Source organism: Phacochoerus africanus, chromosome 6 (assembly GCF_016906955.1).
Source record: "Phacochoerus africanus isolate WHEZ1 chromosome 6, ROS_Pafr_v1, whole genome shotgun sequence".
Classification (NCBI taxonomy): domain Eukaryota; kingdom Metazoa; phylum Chordata; class Mammalia; order Artiodactyla; family Suidae; genus Phacochoerus; species Phacochoerus africanus.
The window spans coordinates 98369392-98384500 of record NC_062549.1 but is presented as its reverse complement, the minus strand read 5'-3'; the positions used below and the strand labels follow the sequence as shown (position 1 = coordinate 98384500).

At 46.6% G+C, this 15109-nt stretch overlaps 2 protein-coding genes across 5 annotated transcripts; one reads left to right on the top strand and one right to left on the bottom strand.

Moving 5' to 3' along the window:
- The first annotated feature begins 1631 nt into the window (after positions 1 to 1631).
- Positions 1632 to 4738, top strand: TNFAIP8L2 (TNF alpha induced protein 8 like 2). Of its 3 annotated transcripts, none has more exons than XM_047784683.1 (2): positions 1632 to 1719; positions 3589 to 4738. In XM_047784683.1, the coding sequence occupies exon 2, from the start codon at positions 3611 to 3613 to the stop codon at positions 4208 to 4210; it is 600 nt and encodes a 199-aa protein (XP_047640639.1). In that variant the 5' UTR covers positions 1632 to 1719; positions 3589 to 3610; the 3' UTR covers positions 4211 to 4738. The 3 variants fall into 3 exon arrangements, with proteins under 3 accessions (XP_047640639.1, XP_047640640.1, XP_047640641.1); XM_047784684.1 differs by having other exon boundaries at positions 1633 to 1719; positions 3651 to 4738; XM_047784685.1 differs by lacking the exon at positions 1632 to 1719 and adding an exon at positions 3034 to 3307 and having other exon boundaries at positions 3651 to 4738.
- LYSMD1 (LysM domain containing 1) lies at positions 4737 to 15037 on the bottom strand. 2 transcript variants are annotated; one of them, XR_007135517.1, is made up of 4 exons: positions 14196 to 15037; positions 6657 to 7021; positions 5775 to 5980; positions 4737 to 5172 (listed from the first exon to the last, which is right to left on the bottom strand). XR_007135517.1 is itself a non-coding variant. In XM_047784682.1 (3 exons), exons 1-3 carry the CDS (start codon positions 14373 to 14375, stop codon positions 5842 to 5844), a joined length of 684 nt encoding a protein of 227 aa, XP_047640638.1. In that variant the 5' UTR covers positions 14376 to 15037; the 3' UTR covers positions 4737 to 5841. The 2 variants fall into 2 exon arrangements, 1 of the variants encoding a protein (XP_047640638.1); XM_047784682.1 differs by having other exon boundaries at positions 4737 to 5980.
- Between the last annotated feature and the right edge of the window lie 72 nt (positions 15038 to 15109).

Below are 15109 nucleotides of genomic sequence, written 5' to 3'. Positions count from 1 at the left end.
AATGTCTCCGTACTGTCTACAGCAAATGTCTGAAGTCTTGAGCAACTCCTTTAAGGCCTTCCATAATCTGGTATTTTTCTTTCTTCACTTCTTTTTCAAACAACCTCTGCTCTAGATATACAGAATAAATCACCACTTCCTGAATATGCCCTTTTTTATCTTTATTTGCTGTATGGCTTGTGCTTATCTTCATTATCTGGGGAGCAATCCTTCCATACTCTGCCTAGTAAGTAGTTAAATCTATCCTCTAAGTCTTCCTCTTCAGCCCTTCTATCAGAAATAATCTCAAATCAACTATATTCCAATACAAAAGAAAAAAGAAAATACAGATAAACAAAAACTATCCAAAATCTACCACCCAAAGATAACCCCCACTAAAAAAGGAAAAAAAAAAAGAAATAATCAAAACTTCTCTTTACTGGGAGTTCCCTTCATGGCTCAGAAGTTAACGAATCTGGAGTTCCCGTCATGGCGCAGTGGTTAACGAATCCGACTAGGAACCATGAGGTTTCGGGTTCAGTCCCTGCCCTTGCTCAGTGGGTTGACGATCCGGCGTTGCCATGAGCTGTGGTGTAGGTTGCAGACGCGGCTCGGATCCTGCGTTGCTGTGGCTCTGGGAACCTCCATATGCTGCAGGAGCGGCCCAAGAAATAGCAAAAAGCCAAAAAAAAAAAAAAGTTAACGAATCTGACTAGGATCCATGAAGTTGAGGGTTCAATCCCTGGCCTTGCTCAGTGGGTCAAGGATCTGGCAGTGAGCTGTGGTGTAGGTCGCAGACACAGTTCAGATCCCATGTTGCTGTTGGCTGTGGGGTAGGCCGGCAGGTGCAGCTCTGATTTGACCCCTAGCCTGGGAACTTCCATACACCTCAGGTGCGCCCCCCCCAAATTCTCTTTATTGTCATAATTCTTTAAACTTCTATTAAAGCTAATCTGACATAATCTGACCTGTATTACAGCTATGTGTGCTTACATTTATCTCCCTGACCAGGCTGTAAGATTCTTGACGGTAAATAATTTTGCCTGATTCACAAACTGTGACTTACCTTCATTTTTGTATCCCATTAGCCGCTACAAAGTAGTGGTATAATGATGTGCTGACATCTGCTGGTCATATCTGGTTCAGCAGTCCTTACCCCAGCATATTCCTCTCTATATAGTATTAAGGGTGGAGACACCCTTACCTAGCCAGGCCCTGGAAGCATATGCTCCTGGTAATGTTGCCCCACAGCAGCATCCATTCCTACAGATTCCAGGGACACACTCAGACCTGCTGATGTCTAATTTGCCTTTAGAGTCACTGGTCTCAGTCCAATCTTCAGAGCTTTCCCCTCTGACTCCCCCACCCCAGCAATTTGTACTTCACGTTTCCCTTGAACCATAGAAATGTAAGAAAAGATCACAAGGAACTGGGCAGAAGGATAGAAAGAGGCAGACAGACAGTTTGGGAGCAGGGGATGCACAGTCCTTTCTTTTCACCTCAAAGAATTGAGACTGTTTCCTACAGAGAACCATTCCTTTTGACTTTTGTCTTAATTCCAGGAGGCTCTCATTCACAGACCTTTTTGGTGACAGTGTGATGAACCGGAGGTTGAGCACAGAGTAGGTAGGCGGGGTTTGGGGGTGGGGCCAGGCCAAAGAGCCTCTCACTTAGGAGCTTCTCCATTCTGTCAGCTCTCCCGGAACATCCAAGGCAAGACTGGCACCCAGGGCGCGGCAGGTGAGGGATCAGCAATGACAGAAGGGTAGGCTTTAGGGGTGATGGTGGCAGGAGAATCCCAGCTCTGCTGACCTGAGCTTCCCAAATTGTGAGACTCTCATTTGATAGAATTCTTGAGTCCCCAGTGGGGAGGTCCAGCTCAGTTTTCCCTGGGGCAAGGAAGCCTCAGAGAGAAAGACACGCTTTGGGATGGGTGGGGGCAGGGTGGAGGGATGGCAGTGGAGATGGGTATGGGACACACTGCTGAGAGATGCAAGGCAATCTTAGGAGACATGGAGGTAGATGCCAGGGCCAGAGGGAGAGCATGGCCAGAGGATCACATGGCAGGATCCAGACAAGAGAAAAGGGGAGACTGAAACAGGGAGAGAGGGAGAGGACAGTGGAACAAATATGAGATGGCACTGGGGGCAGAGGAGAGCTGGGTAACAGGAAGGCCAAGGAGGAAGGAAGGCTCACATGGAGCAATCTCCTCTTCCGGCTGTAAAGCGCGCTCCAGAAAGCCCCGGCAAAACCAGGAGCGAAGTGGGGCGCCAGGTTCCCACCGGACTGATTCAGCTGGAGGAGAATCCCCCCAGTTACCCACCTCCCCTGCTTCTTCATACTCCCATTTCAGTTGGGGGAGAGGGTGAGGCTGCTCCTCACTGCGGTCACAGCCACATCCTGCAGAGCAGGGGAGGGGGAAGTAAGAAGCAAAACAAGCAGAACCACCACAGGCAAAGACCATGGGGAGCATGCCCTGGATACATACAGCTGACGTGCCACCAGGGGGTCCTCAGCTCAGGCCCAGCAGAGGCCCAACGCCTCTAGGACTCTGCATTTCTCAGGCTTCCTCAGTGTGCTTCAACCTTACTGAGAGCATTCCAAGGAAGGAGGCTGTCTTTGGATTATTTGGCCCACTTGGTAAAAGCCCACATTTATCATTTGCTAGTGACTTAAGCCAAGTTGCTTAATTTCTCTTAGTTTCATTTTTCTCATTGCAAACTGGGGACACTTCCCTTACAACAGGCTGGGAAGACAGAGATAATTCACATAAAGCGCTTGGCACATAGTAGGTTCTCAATAAATATTAAGGTGTTTTTTTTTGTTTTTTGTTTTTTGTCTTTTTGTCTTTTTAGGGCTATACCCACAGCATATGGAGGTTCCCAGGCTAGAGGTCTAATCGGAGCTGCAGCCACGGCCCCATGCCAGAGCCACAGCAACGCAGGATCTGAGCCACATCTGTGACCTACACCATAGCTCCCGGCAACAATGGATCCTAACCCGCTGAGCGAGGCCAGGGATCGAACTTGCAACCTCAAGGTTCCTAGTTGGACTTGTTTCCGCTACGCCACAGCGGGAACTCCTAGTTATTATTTTTATCAGGACTCCCAGGACCCCTATATTTCTCACTTCTTTAAAGGCAGGACAGCACACTCCCTGACATGGGCTTTTGGAGTCTGAAAATCAGTTGTGTTTGACCTTGGGTAAATTACTTAATGTAAGCCTCAGTTTGCTCAGCTGTAAAACAAGGAGAGTAATACCTGCACCTCACAGAAGTACAGTACCCAGTGTGTGTCCAAAAATGGCAGCTATGAGAACTACCTGCCAGGTAAGCTTCACCTTCTCCACTGTAGTAGCAACAGCCTACTTCCCTTGGGGTCTTAACTGGTGGTGGGCTAGCCTCCTGCGTGCCCTCATTCCTCCAGCCAAAGCTGTTACTGCTCCTCAGGCTATTTTAAAGATCAAGATTTCCTACAGAACTAAAGGAAAAAAACGGGAAGAAAGCACAGAGGGCTGAAGGGGCCCAGGGGGAAAGATGACAAACAAAGATGATGATGAGCTAGAAACCAAAGAGACAGAAAGGGGAAAAGCCATTTCTCTCTTTCTAAGGAAACCTGCGGCCTTTCTTCTAATGACTGACCACATGCCCGCACCCCCACCCCCACCCCCAGGAACCATGGAGTCCTTCAGCTCAAAGAGTCTGGCGCTGCAAGCGGAGAAGAAGCTACTGAGTAAGATGGCAGGTCGGTCTGTTGTTCACCTCTTCATCGATGAGACGAGCAGCGAAGTGCTAGATGAGCTCTACCGTGTGTCCAAAGAGTACACACACAGCAGGCCCCAGGCCCAGAGGGTAATCAAGGACCTGATCAAGGTGGCCATCAAGGTGGCTGTGCTGCACCGAAGTGGCTGCTTTAGCCCCAGCGAGCTGGCCTTGGCTACCCGCTTTCGCCAAAAGCTGCGGCAGGGCGCCATGACCGTGCTCAGCTTTAGCGAGGTGGACTTCACCTTCGAGGCTGCTGTGCTGGCCAGCCTGCTGACCGAGTGCCGGGATATGCTGCTGGAGCTGGTGGCACAGCACCTCACACCCAAGTCACACAGCCGCATCCGCCATGTGTTTGATCACTTCTCCGACCTGGGCCTGCTCACGGCGCTCTATGGGCCTGACTTCACCTCACGCCTTGGCAAGATCTGTGATGGGCTCAGGAAGCTGCTGGATGAGGGGAAACTCTGAGGGCCCTGAACCCAGCACATTCCTTCTTGGCGAAATGGCTGACTGAGAAAACAACAGATAACGGGCTTTCTAACCCTACTCATCCGCACTAATGCCTTTCAGTCCTCAGGCTTCAGTCTTTCCCAAGAGTGCTTTTGACTCTGAGACCACCCCACCCCCAAACTGCTGGTGGAGAAGAAGCAATGCCGAGGGTTGAAGCCTCTCTCCCACTCCAGCCCCAAGACAGGAAACAGAGCTGCCTGAAAAAGACGAAGTGAAACTTGGATCTCTATTTTTCCCATAAGAGACGTTTCAAACAGGGAAGCCCCCTCCCCTCAGAACCAGGGGAAGAAGCCACAGCCCATCGAACTCCTCTGGGGACACTAAAGACAGGGGGCAGGGAGTGGGGGAAGGGGGCCCTTAGAGACATCCTAGACCTTCAGCTCTAGGCAGAGCCTGGACAGATACCAGGGGCTCTGCTCTAGAGGGCAGGAAGAAGGGCTAGGGCAGGGGAGAGTCTCACAGAGGAAATAAAACTATTCAAACATGCACAGGGCTCAATGTTTAATCTCTCCAGCTTCTTATATCTTATGATCATCAGAGGAAAGAGGTATATAAACATCACTCATCTCACCTCTCACCATTTCCATACAGGAGACTGAGGCATATTTCCAGTACCACTGGGGTTCCCTTGCCTACTTCTTCTGTTTAAGAAACTCAAAAAACTGTACTGCAGATCAGTGCTACAAATTGCAAATAAATATGCAGTGAGGAGCAAGGCATAGATCAACAGGCTCTGGTAAGGAGGGGGCATAACAAAGAGACTCCCACAACAAAAAGACTCCCACAGCTGTCCTCCTCTTCAAACTCCAAGGCAATTCTTCTTCCAGCCCTTAGCCTCACACAGGTTGAACAGAGGAGCAGATTAGAAGGGTGAACTGGTGGCGTGGAGAGTCCCAGACCCTACATCACTGGCTTGTTCTCTGAGCAAGAGTCGTGAAAAAGTTACATGAACCTGGTTAGTCAAGACAGAGCCAAAATTCTTTCCTTTGCAGTTGGGGGAAAGGCTGGCACAGTGTGCCATTCCCTGCAGTGGGGCTGGATCACTGACTGCCCTTTCTCAATAATACCGTTGGCTAAGAAGGCTGGGCAGGGGAGCCAACAGTCATCAGCTAACTCCCTGTTCCTGGGTTCTCCTCACCCCAGGGCTATAGAAATCTTATTTTTTGGCTAAGAGTGGGAAAGAGTAAGATAGAGCAAATAAATATTACTTCAGTATAGCACCAAATAAATTAGGTAATATCATTGGGGGGGGAGGAAGTTGGGGGCTGGAGGAGTCCCTGCCTCCCTGCTCTAAGGCCAAGGAATGGTGAGAGGGATGGGAAAGGCAGCAAGGATGTTAAGAGCCTTTTGAATTTAAAGGACAACTCTAGATTCAGCCCAAGAACTGAGAAGGGGTCTCTTTCCCACCCCTACCCTTGCCAGTAGAACTGCTCCAGGCTAAGGAACTCCTGATGGACAAGGAGGCTGGGAAGATGGCAGGAGGAAGGGAGGTGGGCTGGGAAGCCGTGTTCTTGAGCCTCACCTCAGGCTCTTCTCTCCCTCAAGTTGATCCTTCAACATCTTGCTTCTCTCAGTCAGTTCTGGGGACGTCAGAGTTTGAAGATTTCATCCTCCTGGTCTCGAAGGGTCCGGGTCCGAGAGGTCCGGGTCAGCGGCACAGGACCTAGGACTGCTCGTTGCTGCATCCGAGGAGAGCTCAGGTGAAGACCTGAATCCTCCCCAGGTACCCTGCAGGTAGGAAAAGGGCAAACAAGTGACAGATCAAGAGCCTGAGTTGGGGCCAAGTGAAGAGGTACATGGAAAGCCGTCCTCCTCTTCTAATATACTTGAGCTGGTTGCTCTCAGATGGAGTCTCCATACCCTCTGGATAAATCCTAACCGTCCTGGTCCTTCTCAGATCATCGGAGCAGTAAGAACAGTCAACCAGGAGTTCCCATTGTGGCTCAACAATAACAAATCAGACTAGTAACCATGAGGATATGGGTTCGATCCCTGGCCTTGCTCAGTGGGTTAAGGATCCAGTGTTACCATGAGATGTGGTATAGGTCACAGACATGGCTCAGATCTGGTGTGGCTGTGGCATAGACTCTGATTTCACCCCTAGCCTGGGAACATCCTTTTGCCGCTGGTGTGGCCCTGAAAAGCAAAAAAAAAAAAAAAAAAAAAACCCCAAAAAAACAAAACAGTCAATTATCCCACTCCAAAGAAAACATAGAACCATTTCCCAGTGCCTCTACTCATTCCAGCAGCCACAGGCTCTGTTCATTGTCTTGGGGCCACCTGAGGGAAAGGCTTCACCTGGCTTCTGCTGACACTGTGCTTACTTACTTTGTGTCTGGTCAGGTAAAGTTAGAGGAACAGAGAAGTCTATGGAGGGACTTAGATGGGACCATTCAAGACTCACCCACTTTCCCCCCTTTTCAGCTTCTGGGCAGCAGCCTTCTTTGACAGGCTGATCTGTGAATCAAGCTTCTTAAGGAAGTCAGAGGCAGAGAGGTCATGGATGGGAGTCGGGGGCTCCTGGCCAGGAGTGGGAAGGACTTCACCATTGGCTCGTCCCGGACCTGTTTCTTGTTTCTTCCTCTCAGCTGAGTGTGACCATACTTCATCCTTACTTGGCTGTACCTCTTCCTCTCCATCCTTCTCTTCCTCAGATTCCAAACCATTGAACAAGTCTCTGGGCTCTGTCAGAATGGGGATGTAGAGGGTTTTCTTCAGGAAGATGGAGTCATTAGTATAAAGTCGGTTTGCACGTTTAATCTGTTCCATCTTTAAAAAAATAAAATCACAATTAATGACAGTATAAACAATCCCTCTTTTTTTTTCTCTTTTGGCCACCCTGAGGCATATGGAGTTCCTGGGCCAGGGATCAGATCCGAGCCACAGCTGTGACCTACACTGCAGCTGTAACACCGGAGTCTTCAACCCACTGTGTTGGGCTGGGGATCAAACCTGCATCCTGGCCCTGATGCCGCCAATCTCCGTGCACCACAGCAGGAACTCCAGCAATCAATCTAGCATCTCTACAGCATCTCATGCCTTTTATTTTTTTGGCTGTGCCCATAACATGTGGAAGTTCCTGGGCCAGGGATTGCACCAGTACCACAGAATGACCTGAACCACTGCAGTGAAAACAGCAGATCCTTAACCCACTGTGCCACAAGGGAACTCCATCTCATGTCTTTTATTTTTATTTAAAAATTAAAAAAATTTTTTTATGGCCGCACCTGTGGCATATGAAAGTTCCTGGGCCAGGGATTGAATCTGAGCCACAGCTGTGGCAATACCAGATACTTTAACCTGCTGTGATGGGCCAGGGATCCAACCTGCACTTCTGAAGTAACCCAAGCCACTGCAGTTGGATACTTAACTTACTGCGCCACAGTGGGAACTCCCTCATTCCTTTTAAAGTGATTGTACAAAGTCTCATCTGACCCTCTAAGTACCGTAAATACAGTGGGCTGATGCTATCCTATTTGATTAATTAGCAGTTTTCGTACTTTTTGGTCTTGGGGGCCCCCTTCAGATTTTAGAAAGTATGGAGGGGTGTTCCCGTGGTGCAGTGGAAACAAATCCGACTAGTATCCATGAGGATGCATGTTTGATCCCTGGCGTCGCTCAGGAGGTTAAGGATCTGGCATTGCTGTGAGCTGTGGTGTAGGCCGGCAGCTGCATCTCTGATTTGACCCCTAGTCTGGGAACTTCCATATGCCTCTGATGTGGTCCTTAAAAAAAAAAAGTATGGAGAAGAAATGCTTTTATTTATATTTGATGATCACAGCTATCTATATTTAATGTACTATAAATTAAAGCTAAAAAATTTAAAAACATTTGCTTTAAAAATAACAAACCTGGGAGTTCCCATCGTGGCGCAGCAGAAACAAATCCGACTAGGAACCATGAGGTTACGGGTTCAATTCCTGGCCTCACTCAGTGGGTTAATGATCTGGCGTTGCCGTGAGCTGTGGTGTAGGTCACAGATGCAGCTCGGATCTGGTGTAGTTGTGGCATAGGTCGGCAGCTACAGCTCTAATTTGACCCCTAGCCTAGGAACCTCCATATGCCGTGGGTGCGGCCCTAAAAAAAATAATAATAAAAAAATAAAAATAACAAACCTATTACCTATTAACAAATATTTTAATAAAAAATCACTAATTTTCCAAACAAAAACAAAGAAATGTAGCCAGAAGAAAGGTACTATTTTACATTTTTATAAACCACTTTTATGTTGGACTTAATAGAAGACAACAGGATTCTCCTATCTGCCTCTACATTCAATCTGCTGCAAGATCGCATGTCTCGAAGCCTCTGGAAAATACAGTACTCTCATGAAAATGGAAAAGATATTTTTTATTTTATTTTATTTTGTCTTTTTGTCCTTTTAGGGCTGCACCCGAGGCATATGGAGGTTTCCAGACTAAGGGTCTAATCGGAGCTGTAGCCGCTGGCCTACACCACAGCCATAGCAATGCCAGATCTGAGCTGCATCTGCAACCCACACCACAGCTCATGGCAACGCTGGATCCCCAACCCACTGAGCAAGGGCACGGATCGAACCCGCAACCTCATGGTTCCTAGTCAGATTCATTTCCGCTGCGCCACAACGGGAACTCTGGAAAAGGTATTTTTCAAATTTTTTCTTTTTGTAGCCGCAGCTGCAGCACATGGAAGTTCCTGGATTGGGACCTAATCAGAACCACAGCTACACCACATTCACAGCAATGTCAGATCTGAGCCGTATCCTTAACTTATGTCTCAGCTTGTGACAACACCAGACACTTAACCCACTGAGCAAGGCCAGGGATTGAACCCATATCCTTATGGACACTAGTCGGATTCTTAACCCACTGAGCCACAATGAAAACACTCAAGAATGGAGAAGATAAGTAATTACTATTACAATGAAAATAGTTTTGATCTAGTGGATCCCTAAAGAGTCTTAGGGACTCCTAGGGCTCCCTGGAACTCACTTTGAGAACTTCTGTTAAAGAAGGAACCGAGGCTCAAAGAGGTGAAGTTACTCGCCTAGCAAGTTTTTGATAGAGCTAGAACTAGAATTCTGGGCCTTTTTACTCCTTCTGGTGAATTAATAACTTCACTGATCAAGCATGTATTTAGTACCTATTTATTCAACACTGAAAACAGTGACAGGCATCACCATCTAGGTATCTACCTGCCTCTCAAGGTAGAAATATCAGTGTTACCTTGTCATCCTTAACTCTTTTCTTTTACTACTCATACTGAACAGGTCATCAAAAATGCTGCAAAAACCTCTCTCACATCTGGTCTCATCTTCACACTTAGTGCTACTGAATTAGAATATATTCTTAGTATTTCTCATCTGGGTATTATAACATGTAACTGGTCTTCCTCTCTCCATTTGTACTCATCCTCCATTCCACTGATATCTTTCCAAAAAAATTAATCTGGGAGTTCCCTTCGTGGCTCAGTGGTTAACGAATCCGACTAGGAACCACGAGGTTGTGGGTTCAATCCCTGGCCTTGCTCAGGGGGTTAAGGACCCAGCGTTGCTGTGAGCTGTGGTATAGTTTGTCAAAGACTCAGCTCGGATCCCACGTTGCTGTGGCTCTGGTATAGGCTGCCAGCTACAGGTCCGATTAGACTCCTGGCCTAGGAACCTCCATATGTCGTGAGTGTGGCCCTGGAAAAGACAAAAAGACAAAAAAAACAAAACAAAACAAAAAAAAACCTCTGATAGTTCCTTGGTGGCTCAGCAGGTTGCTGTCACTGCTGTGGCTCAGGTCGCTGCCATGGTGCCCATTTGATCCATCACCCAAGAACTTTGGCATGCATGGGAGCAGCTAAAAATAAAGTTAAAAAAAAAACCAATAATTTAAAAGTTAATCTGATCAACCCACTACTCTGCTTCTAAACCTTCCATGGCTCCCCACTGGCTCAGAGATAAATTCCACATTAGCATTCAAGGGCATTCTCAATCTAGCCCTCATAGGAAGTCCAGCCACATCTCTCTTCTTCTGCCACCTATACCTTTCACCATCCTGAACTTTCATTTTTACTCCAACATTTTATGATCTCTCAACACTTTTGTGTCTTTATTTGCCTGGAACACTTCTCCACTATTCACTTCTCTGCCTGGAAAACTTCTCATCAACTATCTTTCCCTTTGTGTTATCTTCTCCCAATGCATACTGTAAATACACCTGTAATAATACCTACCCTATTACATTATTATTTGCCTCTTCGCATATTTGTCCTGCCCAAACTGGACAGGATTGGTGACTTGCTATCTCTGTCCCTAAGGTGCTCCTCAGCATCATGCAAACTTGGCACACAGCAGAGGCTCACTAATGCTTTATGAGTAAATAAACTAGATCATAAAATGTAGAAACCACAGATATATTATATCAGTATTTTATTACCAGAGGCCAGGCAGCCAGTTTTACCAAAACTTCACCCCATAATGGCACCAGTTTAGGAAATCAAAATCCTTATATCTGTCAAATAAGAAAGCTGTTTCCATCCTAGGGCAAGACTACTATAATAAACTTGACTAATAAAATCTTATGCTATAATGAGTTTAAAATAAAACCGATTGATCTGAACAATAAAAAAAATTGAAAGTGGCTTGCAGTTTTGTAATTTTACTCTGCCAAATGTTTTGATCCTAGTCAGTGTATTTTGCTTAGATAATATCCTAGGGTCCCTTCTAGTTCCAAGATGACATGAATTTATCTGTGAACTTTCTGTCTCTTTTATTATTCCCTAGAAGTACCATATAAGGGCACAATTTTCCACATCCATTGAGCCAAGAGCTATAACGGCCATTAGAATCTAGTCATTTTAATAGAGCAGGTCAAAGTGAGAATTTTAGAATGTGATGACCTCGTCTGAATCCTGGCTTTACTAATTAGATTAGTTGTATAGTCTATGGCAAGTTATCTAAAATTCAATCTCCTTATCTTTAAAAAATTTTTATTGAAGCATAATTAACTTACAATATTATACTAATTTCAGATGTACAACATAGTGATATTCCTTATTTTTAAATGGAAATAGTTATATATACCTCATAAAGTTTTATGGAGATAATATAAGAGCGTGGCACATACTAAGGGTTCCTTAAATGACAGATAGATAATAACTTAGGGTGATTTAGTTACCTAAGTTTTTTATTTAATGCATCTTCCTCATTTTACAAATGGTGAGGAAACTGAAGCCCCAGACAGGGGAAGTGATTGACTATTCAGTCACTCAGCTAGTAAGTAGCACAATGAGAACAGAACTTAGAACTACAGAGCTTTTCTGTACTCAGAAAGGTACAGGGCTGTAAGAAAACCTCAGAAATAATTGTTGATTCACTCGCAGCATGGCTCCCTCGGCCTTTGCTGGGATGAAAGAACTGCCCAGTACTTTCATATCTGCTTCCTTTGGTTAGGCCATCCCTCTACTTGAAATGTTCACTCTACTGTACTCCCAGTCTCCATGTGTGGAAATCTGAGCCACACTTTCATTTACTCAAAAAACATCTATTAAGGAGTTCCCTTTGTGGCTCAGTAGTAATGAACCCGACCAGCATCCATGAAGATGAGGGTTTGATTCCTGGCCTTGCTCAGTGGGTTAAAGAATCTGGTGTTGCTGTGAGCTGTGGTGTAGGCTGCAGACACGGCTTGGATCTGGCATTGCTGTGGCTGTGGCATAAGCTGGCAGCCTTAGCTGGGATTTGACCCCTAGCCTGGGAACTTCCATATGCCGCAAGTGTGGCCCTTAAAAAAAAAAAAAAAAATCTGGGGAGTTCCGGTCGTGGCACAGAAGAAATGGATTCAACTAGGAACCATGAGGTTGCGGGTTTAATCTCTGGCCTCGTTCAGTGTGTCAGGGACCTGGCGCTGCTGCTGTGAACTGTGGTGTAGGTCGCAGATGCAGCTCGGATCCTGCGTTGCTGTGACTACGGCTGTGGCCAGCAGCTGTAGCTCCAATTTGACCCCTAGCACAGGAACTTCCATATGCCGTGGGTGGGGCCCTAAAAAGCAAAAAAAAAAAAAAAAAAACTATTAAGCTGGGGACTATGGGACTATGCCAATCTCTATTGAAATAAAATTGAAAAGAAATCATTCTGGCCCTTAAAAAAAGTATACAAGCTATTGGAAAGACAAAAATGTAAAAGGTGTAAACCACTGGATTACATAGGTTTATAGAGAGGAGCATAGAGAAGGGAATGCCTGTCTTTCAAGGCCCATTGTGATTACTCCCTTAAAATCTGCACTGTCCCCTTTGAGATAAAAATTAATCTTTCCTGGGAGTTCCCATCGCAGCGCAGTGAAACAAATCCAACTAGGAACCATGAGGCTCAGATCTGGCATTGCTGTGGCTATGGTGAAGGCCGGGAGCCACAGCTCTGATTAGACCCCTAGCCTGGGAACCTCCACATGCTGTGGGGTATGGCCCTAAAAAGACAAAAAAAAAAATTAATCTTTCCTGATTTCCCACTCTTTGTTAACCCCTCTACAAACTCACCATATTCTGTCACCTACAATCATTATTTGTGTCCCTGTCCATTTCTCACTAGACTGTAAACTACATGAGGGCAGCAACTCTACATTTTATTTATGGTTCCATCTCCCAAGATGGTTACCACAGTGGCTTGAACATACCAAGCACAAAAACTGTGTGGCTACAGAAATATGGAAGAAAAACCCTCATCAACTTTTTTTTTTGGCCAAGGTGTGCAGCAACTTGATGTACGATCTCAGTTCCCAGACCAAGGATTGAACTTAGCCATAAGTTTCATCACTTTTGGTGGTGAAAGCACCAAGTCCTAACCATTAGATCACCAGGGAACTCCTACCTTATCAACTTTAAACCAATGTATTTTTACACCTACTAAATATACCCTGTCCATGACCTGAAATACTTGGCATAGGGAGTACCTATTTTGTGGGTTTTTTTTTTTTTTGTTTTTTTTGTGTTTTTTTTGGTCTTTTGTCTTTCTAGGGCCGCACCTGTGGCATATGGAGGTTCCCAGGCTAGGGGTCTAATCGGAGCTGTAGCCACCGGCCTACGCCAGAGCCACAGCAATGCAGGATCTGAGCCGCATCTGCGACCTACTCCACAGCTCACGACAACGCCAGATCCTTAACCCACTGAGCAAGGCCAGGGATCGAACCCACAAACTCATAGTTCCTAGTTGGATTCGTTAACCACTGAGCCACGAAAGGAACTCTGGGAGAGTACCTATTTTGTACCAACAAGGCTACCTTTCTGAAAAGGAGGCAGAGCACTGAGGAGGAAAAAAGAACAAGAGACAGGCACTTAAGGAACTTAGAACTAAAAACCAGCTCTTCATTATTTCCCATAAATGTTTCAACATTCTCATTTAAAACATTTCTATGTGGTTAATTGTAGGGGCTTTGGAGTTCCCTGGTGGCTCAGTGGGTTAAGGGTCTGGTGGTGTCACTGCTGTGTCTCTGTTGTGGTGAGGGTTCAATACCTAGCCCAGGAACTTCCTGGCCAATCCCTGGCCAAAACAAAACAAAACAAAAGGGTATGGGCTTTGGAGTAAGACAGATCTGTTTGAATATTCACTCCAGCACTTACTAGTTATTTGACCTTGGTCAAACTGGTTAACCAATCTAAGTCTCAGTTTCTTCACCTATAAAAAGGGTATAATAATTGTATGCTTGATAGGGATGTGAAGATCAGATGCGCTAATGGATGTAAAGTCTTTAGTATAGTGACTGGTATAATAAATAAGAGCTGCTCACCTCCACCGGGATAATGAGACAGGATTTGTCTCAACCAGACAGTGCAACACGAGATGGGACCCTTGTCAATTAATTTATCACAATTAACTAATTTAGACACAATTAGGAAAATTTCAGGTGAAGTTGCCCAGAGGGCCACTATATCCTCATGAGGAATAAATCTTTTCTGAGTGTCTGCGTCCCAATCCTGGAAGACTCACCGTCACCCCGTATTTGAGTGCTAGTCCAGCCAGGGTGTCTCCGGGCGCCAACTGATGCTCCAGGCGTCTTTCCCTCACCGGGGAGCAGGCAGACTGCACAAGGCTTCCATAAGAACGAGCCCGGCTCCCTTGAAGCAGTCCTGACCCCCCGAGGGGGGCCTGTCTAGAGGGAGAGGCCATCTCCTCACCCTGCGGACAACTGGAGTTGCAACTGCGGGAGGCCCGGCCAAGTGACCGATAGTGACAGGCCCGAGGTCTGGGAATGAAAATCTGGAGGATTCCTTTCCCTTTCTGTGTTCTCTCCTAAGTCTCTCCGCCTTCCCCCCACTAGGCGACCTCTGACTCCTGGCTTCCCCGCCTTCCAAGGCCTTTTCCCACAAACCTGTAACCTGACTATTCAGTCCCTACCTGAGTTTCTCCTTAGTACCCCTCCGACTTTCGATCCCCCACAACTCGCGACATTGACCTCTGACCTTTGAACACTAGACACCCTCCTCTACACTACAGAGTTTGCCCCCAGGTCGGTCCGCCAGACCTCCCAGCCCCCAACCGCGATTCCGCACGTCCCGGGCTTGGTCGCTAGGGTCGGGAACTAATCAGGCCCACTCCAGGTGGGCTGTGGCCTCAGGCGAAGGGCGTGATGACCGCGAAAATCTGTAGCACACTTTCCCCTGAGAGATCCTCAAAGGTACGCTCCGCATCAAATCAGTCACACTCTCAAACTCGGGATCCACAGCTAGGTTCCTCTTTCTCCAAACGCCTCTAATCTGCCAAGATGCAAGGGCCTGAATCGGGCAGGGCGGCAAGCTCTTTGAAAAAGACTTCATTTCCCAAAAGGCTCCGCGCCGGCGGGGTCGCAGAGCACCATAGGAAATGCAGTCCCCTCTATGAGCTAGAGGCGGGTTTTCGGGATC

Bases quoted from the DNA above. Each gene is read 5' to 3' on its own strand.
- TNFAIP8L2 (XM_047784683.1), top strand. From the start codon at position 3,611: ATGACTGACCACATGCCCGCACCCCCACCCCCACCCCCAGGAACCATG.
- LYSMD1 (XM_047784682.1), bottom strand. From the start codon at position 14,375: ATGGCCTCTCCCTCTAGACAGGCCCCCCTCGGGGGGTCAGGACTGCTT. The intron at 7,022-14,195 runs GTGAGTCTTCCA...ATTTTTTTAAAG, and splicing joins CACTCAAATACGGGGTGACG to ATGGAACAGATTAAACGTGC. The intron at 5,981-6,656 runs GTGAGTCTTGAA...TCCTACCTGCAG, and splicing joins CTGAAAAGGGGGGAAAGTGG to GGTACCTGGGGAGGATTCAG.